Below are 17,064 nucleotides of genomic sequence, written 5' to 3'. Positions count from 1 at the left end.
TATTATTTCATCGTGGACCCAAATAAGCAGCCTTTAAAAAGACTAGCAACTTTCTGAAGTTTAACAGAGTCTAGTAGGTTCCAAAGGATAACCATCGTAAGTAGCTTCTTATTTATAATATAGTTTTTTTTATCGCTATTTGACATAATATGTTCACTCCAATTTTTTAGTTACTTCAAAATGTTTTTAAATCATGTTTTCTTTTAACTCATTTTTAAAACTTAATAATAAACATTTAAGTGTATATATTTCAGCATTATTTATTTTAAAATGAAAAAGCAATTTATCTAGAAACAAAAAAAAAATCCATAATAATCTGTAATAAATATACGCTCTTCTTAACAAATATAAATAATTTCAAAAATTTTCAAATTTCTTTTAAATTTAGTTTTATAAATGTTGTTTTTTATAAAACTAATTAAGATTAAAAGACCACAAACAGCATAAATTTTTGTTATGATTACTTTAGAGTAAAAATCTAAAATAACCATAATGATGTGTAACATCTTCTTTGTTATGTATAAATAATGTCAAACATTTTCGAATTTTAGAGCTCTTTTAAATTTGTTTTTATAATTTTATTCAATGTCTGTTAATTATAGTAACATTCTATTTAATGGACTAATTTTTATAAATGGCTACCTGTAAAATAGAAAGTCTTTTATTCGTAAATCGGGCCCAGAAACAATATTTTGAATAAAATTTTATACCGGAATTGCGTTTTGCAAGTATTAAAGTTTTAGCGCACTTTACGTGTAACAAAATAATCCTTACAATTAAGTCCTTACAATTAATATTACAATATCCTTACAATTATTCCTTATAATTACAGGCATAAAAATGACCCTAAATTTTCAATTCCTTTCATTTAATCAATGTATTCAATTTCTTCAGGTTTCAGTCTGAACTTATAGACATTTTTTTTGTAATTTTGGCATCACTTTGATGATTAATGATTAAATTTCTCATTCTGAACTGATTTTGTAACTTTGCGGAATTGTTTTCTTAAAATAACTAATTAAAATATTAGTTCTCATTTATAACATATATTTATGAGTTTTCTAAATCTTCTGTAATTGATTTGAATGCTTACATTTAATCTATCAGATGTTGGTTTTAACACAAATTCACGGCACTTCTCCAAATGATATCAGTAATAGAATTAAAGCAAGCTTTTGTTGCAAAATCACATTCATTTGAATTTTGTGCTTACTGACGCCTATATTATTGTTTTATTGGAAACATGTCCATGTGAGCGTCATCTATAATTTGACATCTGTCATCCCTGCAGTTCGAAGAAACAAACAATTTTTCTAAGCAATCTGATTTTTCTGATAGAATAGTGAATACTCAAAAAATATTTTAACTTATTTAACAGTATTTAGAAATGAAAATTGCAGGATTAGTCTACAAGATATTCCTGTAATAGGATAAACAGTCATAAAAGTTTTTTCTAAACATCTGATGCCCGTTTAAAATATATACTACGTTAAAATAGAAGCAAAATTTCTGAACTACAATTTTTATTAATATATCAACTACTTTTGTCGGAGATACGCCAATATGGAATTTACAGCAAGATTTATGATTTGTTGTCACCTTTAACACAATACAATCAAACGATTAATATATTTTTATACTTAAAAATTAGATAGTTTGAGTGCTCACATTTTAACATGATGATGATTATTGACTCTCTCTAAAATGCTGCCTATAGCATGCCAATATAATAATTAATTAATATTTATCTGATTGATCTATTAGAAGAGCATTGACTTAGAGCAAAAGCCTCTGTCTTGGAACAGAGTCCGATTCAAGATCTTATCCTAGTGAATACAAAATTCATTTAGCTCAAATATTCACCTCCTGGTGTGGGAGGAAGATAAATATGGGAATGAATTACTGGTTCAAGTGTAGTACTCGATATCCTTTTAAGTCACAAAATGACGAGATCTATCTTCAAACAACTTTGCTGTCACATTTTTTACAGAGAAATAAATCTTATTGCATTCCAAACAATCCAATGAATGTTCAGGTTTTAACATGATTGTGTTTATTAACTGACAAATCTTTGTAAATTGCAGCATACGGCACCCATAATTTAAAATAAGGCAAAACGATTTACAGCTCAGTTTGTTTTAATCCACCAAATTTTTCAGCCAATTATTTCTAGGATATTAAATACTCACTAAGAAAGGTATTTTTATGTTTAATCTGTTCAATTTGGATTTTTAGTTTAAAACGCTACGGTATTTTCATAATAACTTTAGAAAACATTACAGCTCAAAAAGCCACATTTCTCCATTTTAACCCTTCAGTGCATACTATATAATTTAGATACAAGTTATTTCAATTTATAAGCTTCAGATGACTGTTACAAAGAGCAACAATAAATATTTGGAATTTCTTTTATAAATGCTTTATGATAAAAATTTGTTGGAAAGGCAGATAGATTATAATAGCGGTACTTGAATTAGATTTAAACTGGAAACTTGGAAAAATACTAAGATGGATGCCATATGAATAGTTCTATCATTAAAAATAAAATAAACATAATTTTTTTACTTCGTAAAAAATATATTGCTAAAAAGGGACTTTTATTTTTATAAATGGAATTCTTATAATATAATTTGTGCCACTTGGTATTGTTTCATTTATTATATAATCACTTGGCACATTTTAATCTTTCTTTTTTAATTTCACACTAAAAATACTTCAAAATTCTTTAAATAATTTTCTTAAATTATACGCAGCTATTCAAAACAGGTATATATATATATTTGTAAAATAAAATAAAAAAGCCATGCACTATAGGGTCAAATCGAGAATAATTAGTTTTTCACTGATTCCAATTTTACTTTCGGGAAATTTTTTTCTAATTTTAATATTTTTTCAAAATATTTTTGAGCCTATTTTAAAATAACATTTTTCAACATTTTAGATACTATGTTTGCACATATGTGTTCCAATAATATTAAATGCATTATTGTGTACATGTTGTCATTTCTATGTGTGTGTAAAATGGTATAAAGGTGAATTAATTATAAAATATTATCATATCATAATGTTATGGATAAAAAGTTCAAGTCTCCATTAATTATTTTTCCATAAATAAATATTAATTTGGAAATGAGAGGTTTCATTACATTAAATATATTTTTATCTTTAAGAATGACGCTTGCAACTCTTAAATCGAATAACTTTGCTATAGCCCTTAAAACCTTTCACTCTAATGAAATCAATTATTTTCTGATTTATTAATGATTCTTTCATTAAAAATTTTCTACGAAAATGAATATTGAAATTTTCCTCTATTTTTATGCATTACTACGACATCACATTACTATTTAGTAATTAACGTAATTGTCCTTTTTTTATTATATCTCATTATTTCTATTTCAACATATAATTTGAGAGTTTCAATATGAATACCTAAATCTGCATTTTTCCTACTGATACTAAGTTTTTTCAGAATTTCAAAACTTAACTTATAAGTACTAATTATCGTCCCCTAACTTATAGAACTAATATCATAATCTAATTTAATCATTGGTTTAAACGCGATTTTATTCTATCTTGTCTCGATATGTTATAATATTCTAAAATAATATAAAATATTTAACATTCACATTTTTCTCAAAATACAAACAATCTGTTTCCAACCTGATTATTTAAATAAAGTTAAATTTTTAATTGAGTTTCGGAAGCATAATTCATAGATTTTCTTATTATTTCTTAAAAATAATGATTTCCTGTAAAAACGCTGCATAATAACATAATTCTACATACATAATTGTATAATAACTTTGATTTTTTTTATCTTAATTGATGTGAATCAAATTATTAGTTATCAATTTTGACAAACTTCCAAAAAAAGAGAAAGAAAATATTATAGGAAAATTTTAATTAAAGAAAATAAAAATTGAGACGTTGAAATATTTATTTTATATCATTAGTCACTAAAACAATCTCTTTAAATTTAATTTTATCTGACCAAATCACATTTTATGATTTTTTTTTTAGAAATACTTACTCTTCATACGTAATCGTTACATTTCACAGATCATTCTGACAATTCTGAAATTTAAACATGATAACCGATAAAGGTCATTTTTATGTTTGCGTAAAATTAAAAAAAATATATATTAATATAGACATGAGTTAATCATAAAAAATTATCATATCACAATGTCATGGATAAGAAGTTAAAGTCTCCATTAATAATCTTTTCATAAATAAATATTAAGAAATGAGAGATTCCATTATATTTAATATTTTTTTATTTAATATGTTAGATTTAATACATTATAAAATTTAAACATGATAAGCGATAATTCAACAATTATAATGATCTCTGAACGTTTTTTAAAACTTAAAGTTTTAGAGTTAAAAGAGAATGCGTTTTTATTTCAACAATACTTATAAATCTAAACATCTCCTCTCGTCAAATTTGCATGAGATAAAACAATTTTTTTAATCGAAAAGTGGTTAAGAATATAACTTTAGAATATAACTATGTTAAAGTATGCAAATCTTCTAGGTATCAGTCTTCAGTAAAAATATGAATGCATATTTTATTATTTTACATAAACATTCAACAAACATTAAAAAAACTGTTCATTTATAATTAATAAATTTGCATTTTGATTATTTCAAGAGACTTATTTTAATTATGTTTATTTTGCAGGTTTAATAAAGAATTTTACTATAAATACATAGAAAAGAGAAATAACAGAAGAAGAATGTTGTCTACCGTTGTAAGTAATAAATTAACTTTTCTTAAAATATCATATAATCATGTAAATAAAACGTCACAAAAATAATGTGTAAAAAGTTTATTAAAAAAATTTTCAGATTTTTTTTTTATTATTATTATAAAAATTTCTTTTTCTAGTTTTTTTGTAAGTATGTGCTCACTTAATTTATAAATTAGCATAAATAAAGTTAATGAATCATTTATCTCTATATAAGCAGTGCTTAATCTATAATTAAAAGAAATTCCTTATGCTTTCTATTATTATTAATATGATGAGGAAATTAATACGATAATTTTAGAATAAAATATTATAAATTTAAAAGGGACAATTTGACTCTCTCAGATATATCAATTTGAATTGTTGTGGATTGCATAGGACAATTTTTTTGTCGTTTGTCAGCTTTAAAATATATTTATAACAATGTAAACTTTGGAATTTGTATTAAAAATGTCAGGTGAATTAGAACACTTTCCTAATGAACCAACTAAGTTTTAGTATTACATCAGGAGGCCGTGAGCAAAGATAAATTTTTCATTTTAAGACAGTCACCTTCCTTATTTTTTTCCTTTTTAATGATAAGTTTGACCTATTCTTACTTTGTATAGGGAACAAATGAAAAGAGGGCTGTTCCTTCCATTATTAATAACTGATAAATAATTTCTTACAATCAAATTTTTGTCTTTCTCGAGTAAATTTCGTATAATTTAATTCACTTATATAATCTATTATATATAATCCATTATATTATATATTATATATCCATTATATTATATATTATATTATATATCCATTATATTATATATTATATATCCATTTTATCATATATAATCCATTATATTACATTCTTGCATCTTTTTTTCCCCTCTTAAACCGTAAGCAATAGTCATTTCAACCATTGCACATTTTAAAAAAGAAAAACATATTTTTACAGTTAAGCATAACACACTTTTAACTGACTTCCTCAATATATTTGTTACGTAACTATTTTGTTATATCAATTTGCTTTATGTTCTGTATCTTTTAACAAATAAGAAATATCATATCGAAGTTATTTGTGAAATGAATCATAATGATGCCAACTTTCTTTCAGGCAATTTTCACTATCCTGTTCGGTTGTGCTCTGGCAAGTAAGTACAAATCTTTAATTAAACAAATCAATGCAAAAATAATTTAAGTAATGTGCAAAATATTTTAATAATTGCTACCAATACTTGAATAAGGAATTCTAATATTAATTTTATTTTTCAAAATCACATTTGGTTATTCTGATAGTACATCCAATCATTCGTAACTGATATTGAAAATACTTTTATCATATCAATTGTTTTTACACATATTCTCTCTATACTGAGACTATATATCACTTCTTAAATTATATTGAATATTTAATCTAATCTTAAACTCATTTTCCTTGTTTCATTCTTAATATATATATTCAGTCGATTTTAAACTAAATTATGAGGACACAATTATTAAATAGGAGTTAATGATCATTATTATAAATTTTTTTAGTTCATTTGATTAAATATTACTTAAAAGGGCGTAAATTAATAATCAAAATTGAATTAAATCTAATTAGCTGCTGGAAGGATTATTAAATCAAGATAATTTAGAGTTAGATTTCTTACTACGCTTTACTAAATAAGTTAAAATATTTTCCTTTTAAGTATCTAAATCTGTATGATCTCTTTAAAAAAAAATTGCCTACTGATGCCCGTAAGTTGTTTTGGCGTCTAGCCAACTTCCACTTTGGATTTGTTTATTTTATGTGAGCCGAAAAGAAATGTGCGCATGAAAAATAATTAGTTTATATTATGTAAGCTTGCGTTTTATCCCCAGCGGAATTTAGAAATGTTTATAAACGAATGTTTAGATAAAACTGAGTTTATTTTTTCTTCCTTTTTTGTATTTTTTTTTTAATTTTTCATTTGGCAATTCATTTTTTTTTCTTAGTGGAACTAACCATCATTATTATAAATTATAATATCTGAAACCAATATATTTTTTTTTATTTTTTGTTTGGCAATTCATTTTTTTTTTCTTAATGAAACTAATAATCATTATTATAAATTATAATATCTCAAACCAATTGGAATGATTGGTTTTTATTTGAGCATTCGTGGACATCGTAATGGCATCGCAAACTTCACATTTTATTTACATTTTTTCATGCTGGTGGCTACAGTAATGTTTAATAATCTTAGGTCTGCTGATTCATAATATCATCATTTCGACTTCAGTGCATCATGTAGCCATTTGGCTACAGACATTTGTATTTATATTTATAAGTTTCACTTTAATATACCAAAGGGCAATAAAAAATGTTTGGAAATCTTTTTTAAATGCTTTTTGATAAAAATTTGTAGAAAAGACCGATAAATTATAATAATTAGAATTTGAAAAATACTAGGACAGTTGTTGTCTGAATTGTTCTAACGTTAAAAATACAATCAAAATACTTTTCTTTTGCTTCGTAGAAATTATATTGTTAAAAAGGGACTTTTATTTTTATTGCAAAATTGTTATGTTGCGATTCGTGTTACTAGGATATTGTTTAATATATAATGCAATCATTTGGAACATTCTTCTTTTTAATTTCACAAAAAAAAATCTTTAAAATTTTTTAAATAATTTTCTTGAATTATAAGCAGTTATTCAAAAAGCATACATTTTTTTTAAGAAATAAAAAGTCGTGTATTGTAGGGTTAACACTATTTTTATTTTGTATTTGTCATTGCAAGTTCGCGAAAATACCGGTTTCAACGCTTTCGGAATCAAATTTTATGATACTTAAATTCGATTAATTTCCTTTTATGTCATTTCTATAATATTTTGAATATCTCGATCATTTTTTTATAAATTTATTAATTTTATTTTTTATTTAATCATATTTATTTCCCTTTTTAGTGTTTGACAGAATTCATTATTTTATAAAGTTCCACCTTTTTTGTTCTAAATCGACACATCTGATTTCTTCTTATTAAAGGATAAATATTTGTTTCAAATCTGTTTTAAGAATTTGCTTTGATTTAAGTGCTCAGATATATTAGGGATGAGAAGATAAAACTACAAGAAAACAAAACTTTCAATGTTACGATACTATATATTTACATATAAAGTGTACCACAAATAATAATTTTTTTCTTAAGTACGTTGCCAACATCTATAAGATAAATCGCAAATTTATGAAAAATAGAACAAATCTCAAAATGCATATTTTGATAAATTTTTTAACAGTAATAATAAAACATGCTCAAATGAATTTAATTGCCAATCATGCATAGATATTATAGAATTGGAAGCTCATATTTGAAAATGGAGCTAAGAGTTTCGTCAAATTTCTTTCAACTTTGGTATCAATAAAGGGCGTAAATAAATTATGTAAATTTAATCTCTAAATTATGAGAAGATGATATTTCAAAACATCCTTTTCAAATGATGCTCTCGATGACGAAACTGAAGAACTTTTTGAACATTTTCAGTTTGAACAAGTAAGATCTGTTTCCTGCTTTGATGATGTGGGCAAATAAATCTATCTATCACACATAAAGTCAAGCAATAGAACATGAAATAAAAACTGCCTACTAATGAACGAATCTCTACAGAGGCCAGGATTATAGAGAGCTTAGCTGGGAGATTATTAGAAGGTTATTAAGATTATTATTAGACACAGGATATCATTAAAGTTATTATTAGACATTGGTAACTGTAGGAAGTTATTAAGATTATTATTAGATAGAGGTTAGACAGAGGAGATAATTAGGAGGTTATTAAGATTATTATTCGACATACGAGATTATTAGAAGGTTATTAAGATTATTATTAGATAGAGGTTAGACAGAGGAGATAATTAGGAGGTTATTAAGATTATTATTCGACATACGAGATTATTAGAAGGTTATTAAGATTATTATTAGATAGAGGTTAGACAGAGGAGATAATTAGGAGGTTATTAAGATTATTATTCGACATACGAGATTATTAGAAGGTTATTAAGATTATTATTAGATAGAGGTTAGACAGAGGAGATAATTAGGAGGTTATTAAGATTATTATTCGACATACGAGATTATTAGAAGGTTATTAAGATTATTATTAGATAGAGGTTAGACAGAGGAGATAATTAGGAGGTTATTAAGATTATTATTCGACATACGAGATTATTAGAAGGTTATTAAGATTATTATTAGATAGAGGTTAGACAGAGGAGATAATTAGGAGGTTATTAAGATTATTATTCAACATACGAGATTATTAGAAGGTTATTAAGATTATTATTAGATAGAGGTTAGACAGAGGAGATAATTACGAGGTTATTAAGATTATTATTCGACATACGAGATTATTAGAAGGTTATTAAGATTATTATTAGATAGAGGTTAGACAGAGGAGATAATTAGGAGGTTATTAAGATTATTATTCGACATACGAGATTATTAGAAGGTTATTAAGATTATTATTAGATAGAGGTTAGACAGAGGAGATAATTAGGAGGTTATTAAGATTATTATTCGACATACGAGATTATTAGAAGGTTATTAAGATTATTATTAGATAGAGGTTAGACAGAGGAGATAATTAGGAGGTTATTAAGATTATTATTCGACATACGAGATTATTAGAAGGTTATTAAGATTATTATTAGACACAGGAAATTATTAAGAGATTTGTAAAGTTATTATTAGACATTGGTAATTGTTAGGAGGTTATTAAGATTATTATTAGATAGAGGTTAGACAGAGGAGATAATTAGGAGGTTATTAAGATTATTATTAGATAGAGGTTAGACAGAGGAGATAATTAGGAGGTTATTAAGATTATTATTCGACATAGGAAATTATTAGGTGGCTGTTAAGATTATTATTAGCCACAGGAGATTATTAGGAGGTTATTAGGATTATGCAGATTATTATTGGGCATAGGATATTATTAGAATGTTAGAGAGGAAATTATAGGAAATAACAAGCGGTATAGCATTTATTCCAACTTATAAAGAAAAGTTTAGGTAATTCATTTTGTTTGCTTTGCAGGAGACATTAGGTCAGAAACCACCTGCCAGACTCACAAACGCAACTCTGCAGGCCAGCGAGCCCTAATGCACTGGGACATCCAGTGCGATGCCCAGGGAAACTATCTACCCCTGCAGTGCACTGTTGAGACCCCAAAATGGTGCGCCTGCTATAACAAAGAGGATCCAATCACAAGACCTTCCAGGAGTACCACTTCTTGCGAGTGCCACTTGGCTAAGGACTTAGCAATAAAAGCCAGTAAGTGCAATTTACAGCAATTATCCATATCGTCTTTAGAATGACATTCTATCTTGGTGGAAAAATATCTTAAGATATTTATTTGAATTAATCCTGGCAATAAGTCATATGAGTGTCTATTTGAAAGCCACATTTGAATTTGTCACATTTGAAAAATAATGAGTTCTGGCCTTTGTCATCCTGAAGCCTTTATTCGTCTCATAATGAGTGCCTCATAAAATGCTTAAATGACGCTTAAATAGAATCATTCAGTCTATAATACATTTATGTAATAAAGATTACAGGATGCTAAATGTTACGCTTGTACCCCAATTCATTATAAATAGTGAATGAAGGCTGCACAAAAATTTTCATTGGAGATTGTTATAAGTTATGATGTAAAAAACTTGAAAATCCTGCAAGCTATCTGTAATATTCTCCTATTCATATTTCTCTTTATCGCAATTTAATACTGTAATTTTTATCGCTAATAGCATGGCCATTAAAAGCCCATATTTACAATATTTTTAGGATTAAGAATAGCTTAAGAGAAGTTATTCATTTAGTTTATGAGATAAATTTAATCTCATTTATTAAATTTGTCTAGTGAGCTAAAAGAAGAATTGCTTAGCTATTCATTTGATACTTAAGAACTAAATAACAAATCAAGACACCATTTTGTGTGAGATTAGAAATTGAAGCATCTGCTTTTGTTTTATTAAAAAAATTGTCAGAACTATGACAACCTGTATAAATTTAGGTAAAGATTGATGAATTCGGTGGTCAGTATACTTCCCATGGCCTTAGAAAGAGTTAAATAAATTCTTTCAATAAATTTAGTAGTTAAAGTTCTTTCAATAGCAGAGCCAAAAAGTTTGCATAATCTTCCTATTATGGTTTGTTTTTAATCCTTATTAGGTAAAACTGCTCTTGATGCTCAAATTTTCAAGGAAAAAAAATGAATGATATTTCCCCTGCAGCAAAGCATTATTTACATACATATATATAGTCATCAAATTCTAATTCCATTATTATTCATTTAATCTAAATATTACAAATCAGATTTCATTATTTTTATTCCTAATGCGATAGAAAGCAATTTGATGTCAAAGTTAACACTGACTTTCTTCGCAAATTTTAATTATATATATTCTTTATTGTATGCCTATTTATACATTAAAAATTCCAGAAAGCCTAGTAACAATAAAAAAACAGCTACTTGCTATATAAAATATATCGGTAAATAAGAGACTCAATTTCAGTGAATGGAACCTATTTTGTCAAATTGTTTCATTGTCAAAAAATATTCAATAATAATATCTATTTCCATGCTGAAGATATATTTTGATACCCACAAAAATACTAATAAATTAAATTATGAAAATTAAAAGGACAATTGATTTGATTTAATTTAATATAACAGTTATATTTAAAGTGCTATCTGTTATCGATAATAGTTCTTTGCAACTTATCAAAAAAAAATTTAATCCAACGAATCTCGTCTTTTTCAGACAAATCCCCATGCGAAATCCCCGAATGCCACAGGACTGGAAAGTTCGAGAAGAAGCAGTGCTGCACCAGAGACAATAAATGCCGTTGCGTTGACCCCACCACTGGCCAGACGACTGTTCAGCCAACCGCCGACAGGAACCTAAAATGCCCTTAATCGAACATCGAGAATCTGCGCTAGTGATGATGAGGATAATAATACAAGATTTGCGATTTTTTTTTTTATGAATAAATGGGATTTATACTTTTTCATTTATACAAGACAGTCTAGACTCTTAGATTACTAATTTAAAAAGAATCTTTAATAATGGGTATTTTGTCAAAACAACTACAAAATGGGGTCTTTCTTACCCTTTTTAAAAAGATAATATGGCATAAATTTTCATTTTATTTTTCAGCTTTAGCAAAGTTATCCACGAAATTTTGGATTATGCAATAAGACAAGAATGAAAAATTATTTTAAAGATGATTAGAAGCAAAATAGTTTTGAGAAAAGGCAATATACTCTATCCTGCCATTAATATAAAAAATATGTAAAAATCTATCTCCACTCAAAATGGCAAAGTGAATGAGATCTCAAAAATACAAATACTCTTCATTCAATTAAACGTATAATTAATTGTTGGCCCAGCTTATGTGTTAGAAAGTATGATACAACTCTCACTCGACTGAGAATAGGTCACACTCGACTCACGCACAGGCATTTATTTATTGATGGGAGAATCCGCCCCTCAATGTAGAGAATGTCAATGCCCGTTGTCTGTTCAGCACATTCTAATTGATTGCCCGCAATCTATTTCGCAACGTGTCGTTTATTTTCAGTTTTCTTGTACCATTTTAAAAGACATTCATCACAAAGTTAAACATTCGCATCTTTTTATTTTTTTAAAAAAATGACAGGATTTTACCATTTGATATAATTAAAAGTAGTTCAGTTTTAAAGTTTACTTACTGCTTTTTAACGTATACCATAAAAGTTGATAAGTCATAAAAAATGATAAGATTTTATATAAGAGTTTTAATTTGTATATAACAGTTCGAGTCATAACAAAATTTTAATTCGTACCATACATTTGGTGCAGCATAATCAAGAATGGTTTTTGCGCCACTAAACCCCACTCAATCAAATCAATCAATAGAGACAAAATAGATTAGTTCTAAGGGATGAAACAATTTTAAAGGGCTAGTGTTCCGAGGGATGCGATAACCGAAATTCAGGGGGAATTTCCAAGTGCTATAGAGTCATTAAAGGTTATAATTTGAATGTTCTTTCAGATTCCATGAGCTAGAAAATTTTTGCATCAAATGCGAGGCCTACATGTGCTTTTTTGGTATCTCCTTTCGTCATTTCTACTTATTTTTTCGATTTCCTATGTTTAATACCCACATTACTTGCTTCAGTGTTTGTGTTCCATAACTATGCATATATACAAATAAACTTTGGCTCTATATCTTCTAAGTAATATCTCAATTTGATCAGTAACATCACTAAAAATATTCAACACGCATCTTGCCCTGATTGATTCCTTAGATTTCCACTTATCCAAACTAGTGAAAATTTCATTACTATCCTTTAATTATAATAAAAAAGATGTCTTCTAATTAAAATTTGAAATGGTAAGCTCGGACGTGAGTCAAATGGTGTCATCAGCTCCCAACATGTTAAGATGTTTCCATGTTTCAATTACCACAGACAAAATAAGCGCATAAATAAAATGTTACTACTTATGATATATATGTGTTGCTACTTTGAAGCTAATACATACCATTTATTTTTGGAAAAGACAGGTTTTTCACGTATTATATGAAAAATCTTCTACTGCAGCTCATTGTTTAGGTTTCACTTCAAAGTAAAATAATGTACTTTCTATAATGAATAATTTCATAGTTACTGAAAATATACCTTAATATAAATACACCTTCTAGGAATCTCTTAAAGAATTTATCTTCTTGTTTTTGATTATTTTCATAACATGATTCTATTCATATTCAAGCAACTTTTTAAGAAAAATTAAGTTTGAAATATTCGGTTAAAGCCTAAAATTTGAGGCCAATTATAGGAAAATATATATTTACTATTCAGGAAAGTTCATGCACATTTTATTAACAGATAAAGTCAACTGAGAAGTAACACTCAGCATAAATATATTCGGTTAAAGCCTAAAATTTAAGGCCAATGATAGGAAAATGTATATTCACTATTCAGGAAAGTTCATGCACATTTTATTAACAGATAAAGTCAACTGAGAAGTAACACTAAGTATAAATATATTTATGACAATTAACCTGCAGGACGCATGCTCGTTGTTGAACTATTAGTGTTGGAGCTAACAGCTTCCTATTGTTATATGTGATGAAGTACTTTATTTGCCCCAATAAATCTTTGAAGCATGAATGTCTGTTTGGGGGAATCTAAAAAATTGACGCTAGATCAGTTTCAGTCACTAGATCAGATCTTCTGTATTACTTTCTAAGGTTATTCGCTGTTTCCGCTATTGGCGATGGAGGTTCTAATCTTGTTTCATCACATGTAAGATGTGGAAAAAAATTTGGTAAAGTTTTATTTCCCAAGATAATGCACATAGCTATATACTTCCAGTCACAAAGTTACGTTAAATAAAATGGGAAATTGCATGCATTCACTTTGACTTCTGTAGAGGTAGACGATACAAATTACAAAAATTAAATTTCTACACAGTTTAGCGAAATAATATCAATGAATAAAAATCTTTTTTACAATCAGCCACTGAAACACAAATTTTCATGTTTCTATATTCAAAATTAGAAGATAATAAAATAAGAATTTAAAATTAGCTTTCATGTCGTTTAAAACTGTTCAGTGCTTCCAAGGTACCATAGAAATTATTGATCACAAATTTTAGATTCTGGAATATCCAGAACTATCAAGATATCTATACGTAAAAAAATTTACTTTATATTCCTAAATATTATTACATCATTGTACAACAATACCGGAAAAAATTAAAAATTTATTTTACGTGAAAAGAAAGGAGATATTTTTTTTTCAATGAAAACCACAGGAAAATGCAATTCTAAAAGGATGAAAAATTACTAATGGTGGAGAGGTAAATTTGCTAAAGATATGTTCCATGTGGGTTTTCAAAGACAAATACATTTCTGTATAAAATTTTATTTCATGAAAATGCCGAGTTTAAAATACTAAATTTATCCCCGGGTCGAGGAAGAAAATTTGAAACTATAACATTACCACCTTTATATCATTATGTCAGGCCCATTATGTCCGAAAAATTTAAGGATATGATAGATCTATTACTTTATATTCCTCCAATACATCATGACTATTTTCAGAAACTTTCTCGTAATGATAAGAATTAAAACTGGTACATATTTATATACCATTTTTATAGTTGTAATAATTTAAATGGCATTACCTATTGAAATAAAACTTCTTTTAATTTGTTTTTCTTTGACATATTTAATAAAAAATTCATAAAAAAATTAGTTTTATTCAATTAAAATCCCATATTTAATATTTTATAAATATATGATTTTCATGTTTTGTTGCCTTTGAAAGTGATGTAAATCCATTTGAGGTTACAAAAAATATAAATTTCTTTTAAGTAATATTTTTTTAAATGATCACATTATAAACATAAATCAATTATTTTTAAAAAACAAAATAAGCGTATTAATATATTTTAATATTTTCTAAATCATTCAAATGCAAACTTTTAAACATCGCCATAAAATATAAATGTACTAACACCACTTTCAGAGAAAATGATTCAAATATTTATTCAATTCAAATTATGTCATATAAACAGAACTATATAACGGGGATTAATCATGACCTTATATGTTGTTGGTTCGTAATTTCCAATTGTACCAGCATGCCGTTTGATAATAAAAAATTAACTACAGTTAGCCGCATAAAAGATTTTTTAAAGCAATAAGTAATTTTTGATAAATTAGATTTGGATTTTCTTTAAATGTTTTACTAAGCATTTGTAGCATAAAATGCTTTTAAGATTGTTCTTACTTGCGCAACTGTATCTGTGTTATTTATCTAGATTTAAGTAAACATTTATCGAATTTATGTATTAACTATGAAATGCAAACTAAATAGCTACGAAATATGAATACTGCATTTCATCGAAGAGCATAGATTTTTTTTCCCTTTCTTTGATAATGGGAAGCCTAAAATTCTGAAAAATGTGACAATTGGAAACATATACATTCATTATTGTAGCATAGATAATTATAAATCATTATCAAATGAAAATAACTACAAATAATGATATTATGGGATTAGTTTCTGATTCCAAGAAATTAGATTATCACAGTTTAAAATTTAGGTAAAACTTTCATCTGGTCCTTTTGAATTCTAGCGCCAAACTTTACTGTAGGCACAATGCATTCTGCCAACACGCGTTATCCATGCATACGCCAAACCCAGACTCTGCCATCTGACTGATAGAGATTGAACCTTGATTCATCACTCCAGAGAATCTGTTTCCACTCATCTACGGTCTAATTTCGACGCTCCTTGCACCACCTCTACCGTCCCAGCACGGTTTAATTTTTTAATCAAATGCTTATGGGGCGGCAGCACGACCATGGAAACCAAACAAATGTGCTTTCTTACGGATGGTATTTATTGAAGCAACAGTCCCGGAATGCTTGTTGAAACTCATGGAGTATGCGGACCATCGGTTTGATGCAATTTGTCCGAATCTTTGGATGTCGATCTCTACCTCTTAGCACATTCCGACAGCCACCACTCAACGTCCACTTCTTAATCACAAAAGCCACTGTAGATTTTGGAATGTTTAATTCACTTGATACGCCCCTTAAGAATCGACTATTTCTATGATACGCCTTCCTCAAAATCAGACATCTTCGTGGCATCTTGCATGTGACTAATGTCCAATGCTGTTTCCTATACGATATTTAAGTACAGAAAGCGTGACGTAGATCAGAGCCGTAGATGTCCTCATTTGCATGGATGTCCAAGTACTTATTGGTAGATAGTGTATATTAGCATCACCGTAAGTAGGTAGGAAGTAGCAGGATTTTATGTTTAATTATAAGCAGTAAAAGCCCTATGGAGTTAATCGAAAATTTAAGCTTCTTTTGCCCTTCCCAACAAAACAATAATGATAGCTTACAACATAATCATGTTAAAGAGTTAGTTGAGTACATGGTGTTCCGTTTGAGTTTCGAATATGTTTCACTTGAATTAAAAGAAATTTTCCAATTCAAGGTTACATTATGTAATTTATATAGGTTAGCTGTATAAAATAGAAGAAAATGTTTTGGAAGAGGTACGTATCCACGATGTCACAACATTTACGATATTTTAATCTTTCTTTTAACTCATTTTTTAAAAAAATGAAATTCAATGTGAGCTAGGCAGATTATGTCAGAATTCTGTAAAGATACCTACTCATTGCCATCTTATTCTTCGCTGTAATTTGTTCATCTAATAAGTAAAAGGAATGTAGAAAACCATAGTACATAGAGATAATGCATAGCATTGGTACAAGGAAGCAACAAAAGAACACGCCACG

General features: G+C 27.3%; 1 protein-coding gene across 1 annotated transcript; it reads left to right on the top strand.

The window, feature by feature from the left end:
- Positions 1-12,964, top strand: LOC129988297 (U24-ctenitoxin-Pn1a-like). The gene is made up of 5 exons (XM_056096489.1): positions 1-96; positions 4,688-4,757; positions 5,848-5,884; positions 9,788-10,024; positions 11,515-12,964. Exons 2-5 carry the CDS (start codon positions 4,743-4,745, stop codon positions 11,667-11,669), a joined length of 444 nt encoding a protein of 147 aa, XP_055952464.1. The 5' UTR covers positions 1-96; positions 4,688-4,742; the 3' UTR covers positions 11,670-12,964.
- The last annotated feature ends 4,100 nt before the right edge of the window (positions 12,965-17,064 follow it).

Source organism: Argiope bruennichi, chromosome 10, assembly GCF_947563725.1.
Source record: "Argiope bruennichi chromosome 10, qqArgBrue1.1, whole genome shotgun sequence".
Classification (NCBI taxonomy): domain Eukaryota; kingdom Metazoa; phylum Arthropoda; class Arachnida; order Araneae; family Araneidae; genus Argiope; species Argiope bruennichi.
The sequence above is the reverse complement of the archived record's forward strand: the minus strand, read 5'-3'. Positions and strand labels throughout refer to the sequence as shown.

Coding starts and splice junctions, on each gene's coding strand:
- LOC129988297 (XM_056096489.1), top strand. Junction 5,885..9,787: donor GTTCGGTTGTGCTCTGGCAA/GTAAGTACAAAT, acceptor TTTGCTTTGCAG/GAGACATTAGGTCAGAAACC. Junction 10,025..11,514: donor GGACTTAGCAATAAAAGCCA/GTAAGTGCAATT, acceptor CGTCTTTTTCAG/ACAAATCCCCATGCGAAATC.